The following is a 13,646-nucleotide window of genomic DNA, read 5'->3' on the forward strand; positions in this document are numbered from 1 at the left end:
GTCCCATGTCAGTTTTGGACGATTTTGACTTTATGACATTTTTAAGTTTAGTTTGATGTGTACTTTAAGAAAAACACATAAAATCTGGTACTTTGTTCGGAAATTCATTAAAAACAACACCGAGTCTGTTTGTCCCATCGTTGTACTTTTACGCATAATTGTCCCGCCAAGTATTTTCTTACACGGAACCATTAGTTTTGCTAAGCATTATGTATTGTTTACCTGTTGTATAGCAAGAAAATCACAAATAAGGATGATAAGCTGCTAACTGGGGCGATTAGGGACACATAGGGCGAATAGGAAACCACGGGACAACTATGCGTAGAAACACAGAAATCGGTCGAAAAATTTCAATCGCGTTTTTCTCAGTTGCACTTTTTTGAACATGGGACAATTATGCGTAGAACGGCAGTTAAATGCTTAAAAAATTTGGAAAACGCTGCTCTATTTTTGTTGTTCGGTTTTTTTTTCTATCAAAAAGCAGTTAAAAAATATCCAAATACTGCTGTCCCAATTGGCCCCATATGACGGTATACAAACCACCTAGTAATGTTGTGTAGTAGTGAGTTTGAAAAAAAAAAAAACAAACAATGAAAAGTCAACATTCGTGCACACATTTTATTTTATTTATTGCAATCAAAGGTACAGGCATCACTAGTGTAAATAGCTTAGAACTAAACGTGTGTGAGAATTTCTTTTACTTCGACTAGTTTTGAACTTTCATATTTGAGCGAACATATTAATATTGCTCGACAAAGCAGTTATAGCTACACACTAATCGAACACAGTAGATTTTGGAGGAGATTTTGTAAATCTCTCAAGGGGGTCCTAAAAAGTTGTTTTTGGGTTTACGTTTAATTTTTCAATACATAAGACTATTGTAAGTGAACGGCTTACAGCGCGTTTCGATGACTTTGGTCGTTTGCTATATTACTATATCTAAATACATACTCTACTGTCGACGGAAGCCATATTTTATTAAGAATCGGGTTCGATTTGACTCCTGCTTACAAATCTTGCTTTAAAATATTACCATAACTATCGATCACAAATAATGTCAGTCCATCTAGCTGAATGGTGTCCACGACCTGAAAGTTGTCGGTGTCGGTCTCTAGGAAGGACCAGTAAACCTTCAACATCCCATCCACCCTGTCGCGTAGCTCAATCAACTTTAGAAACGAGTGGACGCTTGTTACAATCCGTGTTACAAAGTTAAAGCTAATCCTAGTATCACAATTGTTATCGTTACTACTGGGGCTGTAGTTGAACCACTTGTGGAACCGCAGGGTTACGGCGCAGTTGTCTGCAAAGTACGTAACATCACTTTCCTTTTGCTGCTGATACTTGAGCAGAAACTCGCCCGGCCGCTTGATTTGAGTCAATTTGCTGTTTAGCGATTTACGCGTTGGTCCTCCCCGCCCAATAACTCGGTCCGGAAGATCTTCCGTGTTTGTTATAAGTGTGAACACACGATTCACGTGGTCCAATCCGGAGCCCATGATGCCATCCTTCGTGTGGCCAAGATCGAAGATGTGGCCCATCTCGTGGCAAACGGAACCTATCGTGGTCGCGAAGCAGCCTCCGTAACTAGAAATAAATATTCTTGGTCTTCTGTATTTAAAATCAACTATTTAAGCTACTTACGTGTACCGATAGTTGCTGTCGTCCATCATCAATTCTCGATTAACAAGAGTCGTGTTCAGGAACGCAGGTACAATGCCGTCCAATCGATCCGGCCAGGTGTACAGACATCCGGTTCCAAACAGTGCAAGACCTCCCCCTCCCAGTGCCACGTTGCCCGTAGTTCTTCGCTTGATGTTCTCGTACGAGAAATCGTTGTCCGAGATTCCTTCGTAGTACGTGCTACTGATGAAACCGATAAACTTTTGCTTTTCAGAAGTGTACAGCTCCGATTGGAGAATTTCCTTCGCGAAAAAGTTCCAAAGTTGTTGATCGGTCATCGCCTTGGACTCCTGCAATGGAAGCGAGCTCCGGAACGGCAGACAATCGCCGGCAATCGTGAACGTCTTTCTACTGGACCATTTCTCTGCCATCTTTTCCGCGTACAGCGATTGCACCAGCTGAATGCCCAACGTGATTTTTGCACACGCTTTTTCAATACTATTCTCCGCTGTATCTGACTGGAAACACCCATCGTGCCCATCGCAAATTATGTACAAGGGCGTAATCCGGTGCGGATTTTCAGACTCCTCGAAAAACAAATTCAACTCGAGCTCCCGACTACAGTAGGTCAGCGTAACTCGATTTTCACCTTCCTTCAGCCGAAGCAGCACCTTAAACTGGCCCCGCTTTTCGTTGATGAACCGAACATCTTTCGATACAGGACAGTCGTAATTATCGATTTGCACCTTCAGCTCACCTGTCTCGCAGCGATTCCCCAGCGAACCCTTAATCAAAATTACCGGATAGGTAAACTTTTCACTGTCGGCCACGCTAACCGATTCGATGGAATGGTCCTGGTTGCACATCTCCAGACAATCTCCAAGAAATTGCAAAACTTTCGAAAATATAGCTCGCTGCACCGGCCGTAATAACTCTCCGGAAAAAAGAAACTTGGTCGCCAAGCTGCTGCCGAGTGGGTGGTGGCGGTGCGATCTATGCTCGTAGCAATAATGTAATAAGAGGGTGTGCTGCGTACGCACACACATGTCATTGACTACTGCCATCTACCCACCCACTTCTTCGGCACTGTTTCCAGCCGGTGTCCATCAATGCATAGCAGAGTAGCGAAATCAATGTTAGGGTGGTACAGCATAAAAAGGCAACCATCTTCAGTCGAACGAAATCCTACTTCTTATTCTCTTATAATTTTTTTTTTTTTTTTTGCACAAAAACGTTATGCAAAAAAAATCTGTTATCAGTGATAAGAGGGAGAAGGGGCAATATGCAAACCTGAGAAAAAAGGATTTTTAAGGGGATGTCTTTTGTAGATGTGTAGCTGGATAACATTACCCTTTCCTTAGAATTCGAATGGGTAAATCATAGCCTGGCATCTGTCAAAGGCATAAGTTTCGTATGGACACACTACTTTTAAAATGAATTTCTGATATCTATGCCACTATGCACTAACTGGCGGTACATGCCTTAGTACCATCTCCATTACCGAACAAATCTGGATTTTTGCTTTTACTTTTTTAAAGGTCCTATGAACAAAATTTTCATTTTTTGCTATTTGGGTGTGTTTAAATACCCCTGACTCAATGCGGTTCCTAAAACCCCCAAAAAGCAAACATTGAAAATTTTGTTTATAGGACCTTTTCAAAAAAAAAATATAGAAGTACATTGATTCACATTAGGGCCCAAAAGGGGTGCATTACCCTCGTCGACTTTGTAAGAGGCTTTTGCCTTCCTCGCTGGGGTTCTGAGGCTCAAAAATTAACTTTTCATGGAATGCTCGTAGACCCACCTTCATCTATACTTATCAACTCAGAATCGAAAACTGAACAAATGTCTGTTTGTGTGTGTATGTGATTTCGTATTCGCCTAGGTGCTCGAGATGCTTACCAAGTTTTCTCACTTTCCATTTTCCGAACTGTCTTGCGGTAGGTATCCATAGATTGTATAACTCAGTTAAATACAACATTCAGATATTTAGAGTTATCCATTTTTGATCAGAAGTGCGAAAGGCATCAACAGCCATTTTGTGAAGATAAGTTGTCGAGAAAAATTAACTATTGCATAGGAGATAAATACCTATCACCCCCTCAATCTCTAGATCAAACAAGACAAACCGAGGGAAATTTACTCGCTTGCTCACTGTCTTTCTTCGAGTTTTAGACAATAAAATACAAGCTGTATTTTGATTAAATGGATGACACATTGTGTGAAATGTTTAAACATTCTAGAAATGTTTAATAATATCTTCGAATATCATGCTAAATGTCTGGAGCAACATTTGAAAAGGGCGCATAAGCATTTTGACAGCTAGAACTATTTTGCAAATTCCGAGACAACAGTTAACTATTTAACAAAACCCGCATCGTTAGAAGGTAGCTGGGAAGGCCAGCTATTGTTTAACACATCGAGTTTTGTGCAAAAGTTACTTGTTGGCTCGTAATTTGCGAAAAAGTTCCAGCTATCAAAATGCTTATCCGCCCTTTTCTCGTGTTGCTCCAGATGTATACATTGTCTTTTTCATAATTATATATATGTTCAATTTATACATAACTAATCTCTTAAAATGGCGATGTTATTTTTTTAAATATATTTGTGCATCGAAACCTTTTTAGTTTACACTTTGTATCAGGGTTTGAGTGGTTTAAGTTTAGAGCCATAGAAACTTGACAATTATCTGTTCTGATGAGATAAACTAAAAATAAAGTATTTTAAAGTAAGTTTGTGTGTGAACTATGAAATATTCGACAGGCTAAATACAAATGCGTTGCAAGTTGGAAAGTTGCAAGTAAATTTTCAAACATGCCCAGACTGTGTATGTGGTATAAGAGTGTTTCAAAATTGTTCTCAAGAAATGAATTGAACCACCCTGAACGTTGCACACAATCGATTGAGCAGCAACAGCGCAGCATGAGGCAGCATAAATTTACAGTTCATAAGACTGTCAAAATCATATGCTTTACCTGGTATCATGTAATATTACGGGGTTTGACAGACAGTTAACTTTTCATGTAACATTTGTTGTTAATGTTTGCAAAATCAAATATATTCAATGTTTATTTCATATGCACATCTAGCCATTGCGATTTAAAACTACTAAAATGATAAAATATAATAAAGTTATGACAAAAAAAGGGTTCAGGAGACTCAGGACAAGCTTTTCAATTTCTTAAAAATTGCAGCAGATAAGTAAGCATCTCGCCAACATGCATTGTGGCATGTGTTCAAAATTGTATTCACGAAAGTGCTAACAGTTCAGCAGTGCACATGACAATCTCTGCCTTCATAAACCAAGAATAAGCCAAGCCAGAGGTAAAAACACACACCCGTTTCTCATGCGATAAAATAATATCTGATGTGTGTTTGGCGGTGATTTCGTTGTTTGAGTTTCAAGCAGCGCACACGCCAAGCTGATAAAGGTATTGATTGTGGTCGTGGCTGTGAAGTGAAGCCCCAAAGGAAGGCAGAATGGAGGAAAAGACAAGCCCGCGACAATGATTCACCACACCACCAGAGCTCTCAGCGTGTGTCGTGAATCAGTCACTTAGTCGCTTGCTTGCTTTCCGATTGGTTTAACCATGGCCGCTGATCTGGCACCGAGGATAGATTTTTCAAAACTCAAGTGTTTTCCCGAGTTGGACGGTGAGAAAAACAAAATTGTGACCAAAGCATTTCTCGAATCGGCCCAAAATGTTATTGATAGTATAGGTATGTCTCAAGAAATTGTACAATTTCGCGCATCTTTACAAAAATTAAACATTTAATTTTGCAGAATCATTCGGAATACTGTTCTCACCTATAGTAAAGGATATGCGCGGTAATGTAAAGGTTAGTAGTATGAAACCACATGCACAAGTTGATAAATTTAAAGATTTCCATTTTTTCAGCGCCTGGAGGCCAAATATAACGAAAATGATAAAGCCTTTCATTATCTGGAGGATCTAATTTTGTGCGATAGCAAAGGGAATGAAAGCTCGAACGCATTCGACACGGTGACCGAGGGCTTACTTTGGCTCAAGCGGGCGCTGGAAATGATCGAGAGGTTCTTTCGGAACATGCTGGACGACACCACCTGCAGTGATAACGTGAAACACCTGCTTAAGAAGGCCTACGAAGACGCGTTACTGCCGTATCACGGGTTTTTCGCACAGAAAGGGTTTCAGGTGAGAGCATGTTTGATGTACTGTTATGCTATGTGGTTGAGTAATTCTAAATATAGTATGTGAACGATTGAACATTGAACATTAATTTGCAATCTTGAATAAGCTGCCAAATTTTCTCAGACAAGATTGATAATATAGTTTTCATGGATTTAACATTTTTCTTTAGTGTTTGATAATTAAACCTTAAAAATCGTTGCGGCTCATTTTCGTCATTTTGCGGGGTGAACCGAAATAATTTGTAGGAGGTGTAGTGCAACTTTGTTTTTTTTATCGATTATATAGAATATTTCTCTGAAAAAGTTACAGAAAATTGTGATTCATCAATCTAAAATTTAAAAAAAAATCTTGCTGATATTTTAAAACCAACAAATGTTTTAAACTGTATTTTTTCGAACAAATGTCTCTAACACCGCTTTTCTCTTAAACTCAACCTTGAATTGCTACGTTTAAAAACTCTTATTTGATGGTTTGCTCTGATGCTATTGATAAAATTAGTCGCAGAAGGCACAGACTGCGGTATAAAATTTTGGTTTTGTGGACAATGTAGCTTGGATTGGGGAGTTCAACAACTTTCTAGAAAAAAAAAATCCAAAAATATTTATTGGGAAGTTTTAATCGAGCTCAAAGTTGCCATTTCCTATTTGCAACCACCTGAAGACACCAAAGCTCAAGAATTTTCCACTCAATTATGCGATCTGGACGGTGCATTGTTCACATTAAAATTTACATCACATGAAACAAATCATTACATGAACTAAAAAGAATGGTACAAATCATATTTGAAAAAATAAATAAACTTTCTCATAATGAAATTCTCTTCTTTTTAAACAACAGAGATAAAAAAAAAACTGCGATTATACAAATCTTAGTTTAGTTTGCATTAGATCTCAGACGTCAATTGTAAACAAAGTCTTTTTTCGATTTCGATTTCGATTTTCATTCAATTTTCTAAGTGGGGTTAAGGTGAATCCGTTGATCATTTTCGAAGGAAATTGATCATCACTCTAAAATTCTCTATATTAAATTCAATTGAAAATGAATCAGCGACGAAAAATGTATAACTTTGAACATCATGGCAACAACAATTATGGCTATGATAGAAGTCTTCACGTTAAAGGACTCGAATTGAGTGTAAAATTAAGTTTCTAAGAAACCTTCGGATAATCGACCTTGGACTGGATTATCTTTAAAATGCTTTAAGTAGTTCATCTGCACGTCCGAAAATCTCGGATTAGTTTTCAAAAAGACGTAAGAGCAATTGGTAAACATAGCCCTTTTTACATCGATATTAGACCTACTTACGAATAACCAATTTTAAAAATGCTTGAGATTGTTTACGTGTAGTCCTTCAAATGTTCTTAACTTAAAACAAAAGAAATATTGTTTCAATTAAGAGAAAAACGAAAATAAGTGCCGGAGATCATAGTGGCTCTTACGGCTTTTTGAAAACTCACCCAAGAAATGCTCACTGAAAAACAATGTAAGTTAGATTTGATTTAGTCAAAAAACCAATTATGAGGTAGTTGCAACGTATTGCGAACTAACCCGAGAAATGTTTTCACTGTATTTTTTTTCTAGGTTTTACACCATTACGTTCCAACGAGAACCGCCCTTTTGGGATCATCACAAACCAACAACAACAACATCGTTGCTCTGAAAACGTTTCTGATTACATTTCGTGCCAACATTGACCATATCAACGCATTTTTCGAAGCAAACAACCTGAATAAAACGTACAAAGTTTAGCAACGGTTTTATTAGACTTTACTCTAGTCACTAATAATGGAAATTTTACTATTTTGACGACCTTCGAGGATGTTTGATTTTTGGCTCTGGAACTGTTCCCTTCGAAAGTGTGACGCTCGCCGGATAACCGAAAAGCTAGAACCTACTTGCAGCACAAGCAATGCACATTGGAAGCCCTGCACTACAATACTAGTTGTATATTTTAAAACAGGTTCACTGGTCATCAAGTAAATTTGCAACGGAGTTTGTATGAAGACAGAAAGTATCCAGAAGCCAGCAAAATCGGGTATCTATTTAAAGAAAAATTGTCAAAAATGATAGAAAAGGTTTCGTAATGTTCGCTTGCCTTGTCCAAAAGATTTCCAGAATAACCTAAATACAATCGAAGACATTCAATTGGGGCTGCAATCGTCAAGGACAATGTTGATAACACACGATGTATTGTTGTAAGGTTGAAATACTAGAATAACAAAAATAATTGAACAAAATGTTTTTTTCAAACAATAAACTTAATTTACTTCATAGTATAGTGTAATAGAATTAGATGCCAACCAAATCCAACTGAAATAAACGTTTATAAACAAGAGTAGTTGCACCCAAACATTCGCAAAGAAACGTTCCTCTGTAATTAAAGAAATAAATTTGAAATCGATCACCTTTCTATGCTACGACGTTCCACAAACCTCGGTATTCCGTAATTTGAGAAAACTTGGATTTCCGTAAATTACTAGAACTACAAACAATCGCACTGGAAAACGTCTGCTCGTCCGCTGTGTTTCGCATTTTGTTGTTTTGTTACGGTAAGAAAAAAAACATTGCAAATCAAAGGGTGCCTTGGCGGTAGCCTTGGCAACATAAAGCACAAACAAACGATTTTGTAATCAGTGTTTTTATTTTATGATCCTAGTGCGAATAAAATTTCATTTCATTTCATTTCATTTATTTGGTTGCTTTAACAAATACATTGGTGCAGTTGTTATCCTGAGCTGAGATATGGACTACCTTTCAACAGCTGATTTGTTCTTAATGGGGATAGAGTTTACTCTTACTAAGGAGAACGAATTGGACAGAGAAGGAAAAAAAAATGCAAAAATAACCTTCGAAATAGCTAATAGATGTGGGATAGTTAGAGGAAAGGAGGCGTTACTTATTCTAATATCACAGCTCAAGGGGACAACCGCTGCAGCAGGGGATTGACTGAGGTGGCGCACCCCATCCAGAACTTCGGTAGCACTCGCTGGAGCCAATCGTCGATCAACTCCATCTTAGCCATCCTGTGGACGTCGTCAGTCGGGTGGAAAGGATCCAGGTTTAGCATCATCTTCAACAGCCGGTTCTGCTTGACTTGAAGTTTCTTCCGATGGGAAGCGGCACAGTCGTACCACGCCGGGTAACCGTACGTCATCGCCGGCTTGAACACCGTCTTGTAGAGCAGCAGCTTAGAGTTGATATCCAGGTGGGACCGGTGCGAATAAAATGAAATGGTGATGTATTATTTGTGTATTATTGAGTAAAGAAGTTTGTTTTTCTTTTTATTTTTATAAGTTTAACTAATCATAATGAAGAAACGCAATCTATTTTATTAATTATGTGTTATTCAATTGATCTAAAACAGGCTGTGTTAATAATTCGATGCCTCTGTGCTCCCTCGTACTAAGCTTGCTGGTTCTATCCCAGTTAGTATAAGAGAGCACAGAGGCATCGAAATGTCACTTGTGTCCTTTTTCGAAGATCCCAGATCCCATGAGTACAATTGTGACCAATGACCACATTTCGACTAAAGTCAACTAAATTTGTCAAACAAGCAACATGCGTATTCTTGGATAAACCAAACAAAATTTTAAAATTGTAATAGTAGTTTATGCAACAAGTTGCAAAAAGAGGATTTTTTCAGCACGAGTCGTACATTTATCCAACGAGGGTAACCGAGTTGGATAAATACGAAGAGTGCTGAAAAAATCAAGCTTTGCAACGAGTTCCATACAACATTTTTTGCAATTCCGAAAAACACCCATTGAGTGAAATTTTAAGTCAAAATTTCATGTATTTTGTCAATAAATCGTTTAAATCGAAAAAATGTTGAAAACTGTTACTTATCGAAACAAGTGCTGAAAAGTTCAACTTTTCAGCACCCATTTCAGTGCTGAAAAGTAGAACTTTTCAGCATTTATTTTGAAAAGTGTTGCTATTCGATTCTGTTATATTTGGTACAGAAAAGTAGGCTATTTCGTCGTTCAAGAATGACAGGAAAAGTAAGTAGTTTTACGACGGAATAGCAAAATAGTAGTTTATGCAACAAGTTGCAAAAAGAGGATTTTTTCAGCACGAGTCGTACATTTATCCAACGAGGTTCACCGAGTTGGATAAATACGACGAGTGCTGAAAAAATCAAGTTTTGCAACGAGTTCCATACAACATTTTTTGCAATTTCGTAAAACACCCATTGAGTGAAATTTTAAGTCGAATTTTCATGTATTTTGTCAATAAATCGTTTAAATCAAAAAAATGTTGAAAAGTGTTACTTTTCGAAACAAGTGCTGAAAAGTTCAACTTTTCAGCACCCATTTCAGTGCTGAAAAGTAGAACTTTTCAGCATTTATTTTGAAAAGTGTTGCTATTCGATTCTGTTATTTTTGGTACAGAAAAGTAGGCTATTTCGTCGTTCAAGAATGACAGGAAAAGTAAGTAGTTTCACGACGGAATTGCAAAAATTGTATTTTTAAACTTACTTCTCAGTAACACAAGCATTTCTATTCTAATTTTACTGGATTAAAATGTTTAAATTTTATATCAGTAGGTTATTGATTGGCAATCAACGACTTATCAGGCAAGGGTAAACAAAATTGTTTATTATTTACGTTGATTCGCTTCAGTTGGCAAACTGCCGTCTGGAAGTCGCACTTTGCACCCTCGCCAAGCACTTCCCAGACGAGTGATTGATCATGTTTATGGGATGGGCATTCCACTCGATTTGACCCTATGACGTCTCTCGCAACAGGATGTAAAATTCACGTCACCTATGGTCACAAAAATGCAACCAGCTGTCTGCGGTTTTGAAATGTATGTGCTCTTAGAGGTCTAATAATATTTTACAAAACAAATTCATATAATTAACCATATTCTTACTGAAAAGAAAAAAATATAAGTTGCTAGAATATCTTTTGATATAAATAAAGATAAAATTAAATAATTGAAAACAAAATTAAATAGTGACTACAATATTCGAAGTTAATAATTGAATCTTAAGCAAAAATATATTTTCAAAAGTGATAATGATAATAATAATTCTAAGTTCATTAACATTTTCGTGTGTTTGAACATTAATTATAAAAAACTCAATAGGAGTTCAAACAAATCAACTATAAGTGTAAAGTTTAATTTATGATAATTTTCAGGTAGAACTGGACTGAATTGGGTGCGCAGTTGGAAAAATGTGCTCTAAAAACGACTGTACTTATTCAGACCGTAGTCCCGATTAGTTAACGGTATACGGTAGACTGTTTTGGCTGTACCCATTCCCTCCATATGTTCCGTTACGCCCAGTCATTGACTAATGACTAAAAAAGGCCTCTCTAAATATCAGCAATGCCTTTCTATAATAGAACAACTTGTTTTAAAACTGATCGAGTGCCCTCCAAAACACCACATGGTATAAATTAATTCAACCAAAAAGTTACTCATTTCATGATGTTTTGTTCCTGTGAATTTAAATAACAAATCAGACGACTCCTGCTAACTGAAACATAACCCTTTACTACCCAACTCGGCCTCTGAATGAGATTTAATCTTATTAAAATACCCATGAAGTTCAAATAATTGTTTTTGTTCCGTATGTTTTAATTGAAAATAAATATTCAGAATGTATAAACAAAGAATTCGATTCCCATCTGCTCCAACCTTCCATCGGATGAGGAAGTAAAATGTCGGTCCCGGCCTTGGTTGTTGTTAGGCCGTCAAGTCATTCCAGGTAAGGGAGTCGTCTCCCTGCTATAAAGACAAACAACACACCGAACCAAGCCTGCTCCGTTGGAATCGGTGGCGGCGGTTGAACTCGCAATCCAAAGATCGTCAGTTCGAACCCAGGGGTGGAAGGTTCCTTGGAGTAGAAAGAGGTTTGGGTGCCCTCCTCATTCAAGTCTTCGGACATCCAAGGTTCGAGCAGAAACTTGCAATAGAGACCACAAAAGACCTGGGGGTCGTGAATGTGGATGATTTGATTTTTTAAAACAAAGAAGATTAAGGAAAATAACGAAAAGTATGGAAACACTCCTACAAAACTATGATTGGCGGTTGTAGATAAGCCTAAATTTGCTAGACAAAACTTAATATTAACACAGGTAAAAAAGTAGTAATCCAGCTGCGTGTAAAAGTGCTGGGTGTAAAATAAATATTGCATTATTTTATGCAATTTTATGTAATTTTACGCCCTGAAATATGTAGCCCATCAGTATGGGAAACCTACTTGACCGAAATGTCAAGCTCATATATGCGTTTATCCTTACAGCATTTCATCGGTCTGATGGCCGAGTGGGCTAAGGCGCCAGTCCTTACTGTTGGTGCTGGGCTTGAATCCCATCGGTTGCAACTTTTTGTTTGTGTTTGCAAAAATTGTACATGCAGTGTGTAATATTAAGTGTTTATTTTGACGAAGGTGATGTGCATGCTTTTGCATCGGATTTTTTGATGTGAAGATAATACCATATGAATGACCTCCTTTACACGAAAAATAAACCAAACAGTTTGGCTGGCAATACAGGGTTACACTATAATCAATTTCAAATTGCACGAAAAATATCATCTCACAGCACATGGGGACACCTCACTGCCTGCCTGCCTACTGATACCGCATGTTTTTGTTTTATTTTGTGATAATTGAAAGGTTACTACGATACCCCTTTTAGAAAACCGGCAACGCCAAAGAGAGAGAGAGAGGAACCGTTTTGGTGGCGTGCAAAATTGATTATGTGAACCACGGCAAAATGTCCTTCTGCTATCAGCTCGCTCGCTCGCCTGCTCGGATGGGGCCGACGTGATTAGAGGAGCTTGTTTTATTTTCGCTCCCCAACCCAGAATCGTATTCGTGAAGTGTAACAACTTTCAGTAGAGTATTTTGAGCCCAGCAAAGGACCACCAGCGCCACCGCGCATCAAATACTCCGCAGATTTAGCTCCAATCGGCAACAACAAAGTAGCAACGCCCGCTATGTCGGCAGAATCTCAAGGAAAATTCACAATTTTGCACATTGAAACGATTCTCTGGAGTTTTCGCAATCTAACTCTTCATACCATCTTGCGTTTTTCGAGAGGCTGTCTGCAACATCTTAGGGCATTTTTTTATTTTTTACGATGTATTTCGAGATACAGAAATATTTAAATTGTAATATCCACAATTATTTAAATAACTAACACGCTTATCAAATGTCATTCTCGAGTGGAACAAAAATGACTTATATAGACCTAGGATATCATGTCTACAAAATTTCATATGAAATCGGAGAGGGTCGAGTGAAAATGTTACTGTTTTGGACTGAAATTGCTCTTTATATAAAATATTTCTTTTTTAAGTTTCACGTCTTTTTCCAATTTGTGATCTCAAAATACAACATTTACAAAAAAATGAAAACCTTAAATGATTAAAAATGCATTACTAAACATTAGACAATATATTTTAAATAGTTTGCAAAATATTTTACATGTTTTATTTTGGTGATTAAACATATTTTTTCAAAAAGCTTCTAAACTTCTATGGAAACGTAGGTAAGTGCACTGAGCCGACATTTCTCTACTCTGATCTTAATTTATATGCATCGAAATTAAACCCACAGTGTTTCAAAATCTATTATATGTTCACAACGTTAACATTATATTTTTCATATTTTATTTTTTATGTACATTTATTAAGTCAAAAATATTACTGAGTTTCCAATTACAATCAGTGACTTTTCACCTCAATTTCAATTTATTAATAAAATATTGCTATTCAGTGATTTCAGTATACTCCTACTATAACTATTGATTCCAAATTATCCCAAAAAGAGGTCCTAAAGTTACAAAACGTTAATATTTTAACATTGCGTTCTTCTGGAGAACTACTCATCAAACG

The 13,646-nt window shown here is 37.2% G+C and overlaps 2 protein-coding genes across 2 annotated transcripts; one reads left to right on the plus strand and one right to left on the minus strand.

Moving 5' to 3' along the window:
- Positions 1–603: 603 nt before the first annotated feature.
- LOC120428783 (uncharacterized) lies at positions 604–4,613 on the minus strand. Its single transcript, XM_039593871.2, has 2 exons — positions 1,645–4,613; positions 604–1,587 (listed from the first exon to the last, which is right to left on the minus strand). The coding sequence occupies exons 1-2, from the start codon at positions 2,685–2,687 to the stop codon at positions 1,008–1,010; spliced, it is 1,623 nt and encodes a 540-aa protein (XP_039449805.1). The 5' UTR covers positions 2,688–4,613; the 3' UTR covers positions 604–1,007.
- Positions 4,614–5,047: 434 nt separating this feature from the next.
- On the plus strand, positions 5,048–8,130 carry LOC120428785 (glycolipid transfer protein). Its single transcript, XM_039593872.2, has 4 exons — positions 5,048–5,343; positions 5,408–5,463; positions 5,523–5,798; positions 7,377–8,130. The coding sequence occupies exons 1-4, from the start codon at positions 5,214–5,216 to the stop codon at positions 7,542–7,544; spliced, it is 630 nt and encodes a 209-aa protein (XP_039449806.1). The 5' UTR covers positions 5,048–5,213; the 3' UTR covers positions 7,545–8,130.
- The last annotated feature ends 5,516 nt before the right edge of the window (positions 8,131–13,646 follow it).

Source organism: Culex pipiens, chromosome 1, assembly GCF_016801865.2.
Source record: "Culex pipiens pallens isolate TS chromosome 1, TS_CPP_V2, whole genome shotgun sequence".
Taxonomy (NCBI): domain Eukaryota; kingdom Metazoa; phylum Arthropoda; class Insecta; order Diptera; family Culicidae; genus Culex; species Culex pipiens.

What these genes read in the sequence shown, in the direction of transcription:
- LOC120428783 (XM_039593871.2), bottom strand. Translation starts at nt 2,687, where the DNA reads ATGGCAGTAGTCAATGACATGTGTGTGCGTACGCAGCACACCCTCTTA. An exon ending in GACAGCAACTATCGGTACAC is followed by an intron (nt 1,588 to 1,644) that starts GTAAGTAGCTTA and finishes ATTTATTTCTAG; the next exon opens with TTACGGAGGCTGCTTCGCGA.
- LOC120428785 (XM_039593872.2), top strand. Translation starts at nt 5,214, where the DNA reads ATGGCCGCTGATCTGGCACCGAGGATAGATTTTTCAAAACTCAAGTGT. An exon ending in AAATGTTATTGATAGTATAG is followed by an intron (nt 5,344 to 5,407) that starts GTATGTCTCAAG and finishes TTAATTTTGCAG; the next exon opens with AATCATTCGGAATACTGTTC. An exon ending in TCGCACAGAAAGGGTTTCAG is followed by an intron (nt 5,799 to 7,376) that starts GTGAGAGCATGT and finishes TTTTTTTTCTAG; the next exon opens with GTTTTACACCATTACGTTCC.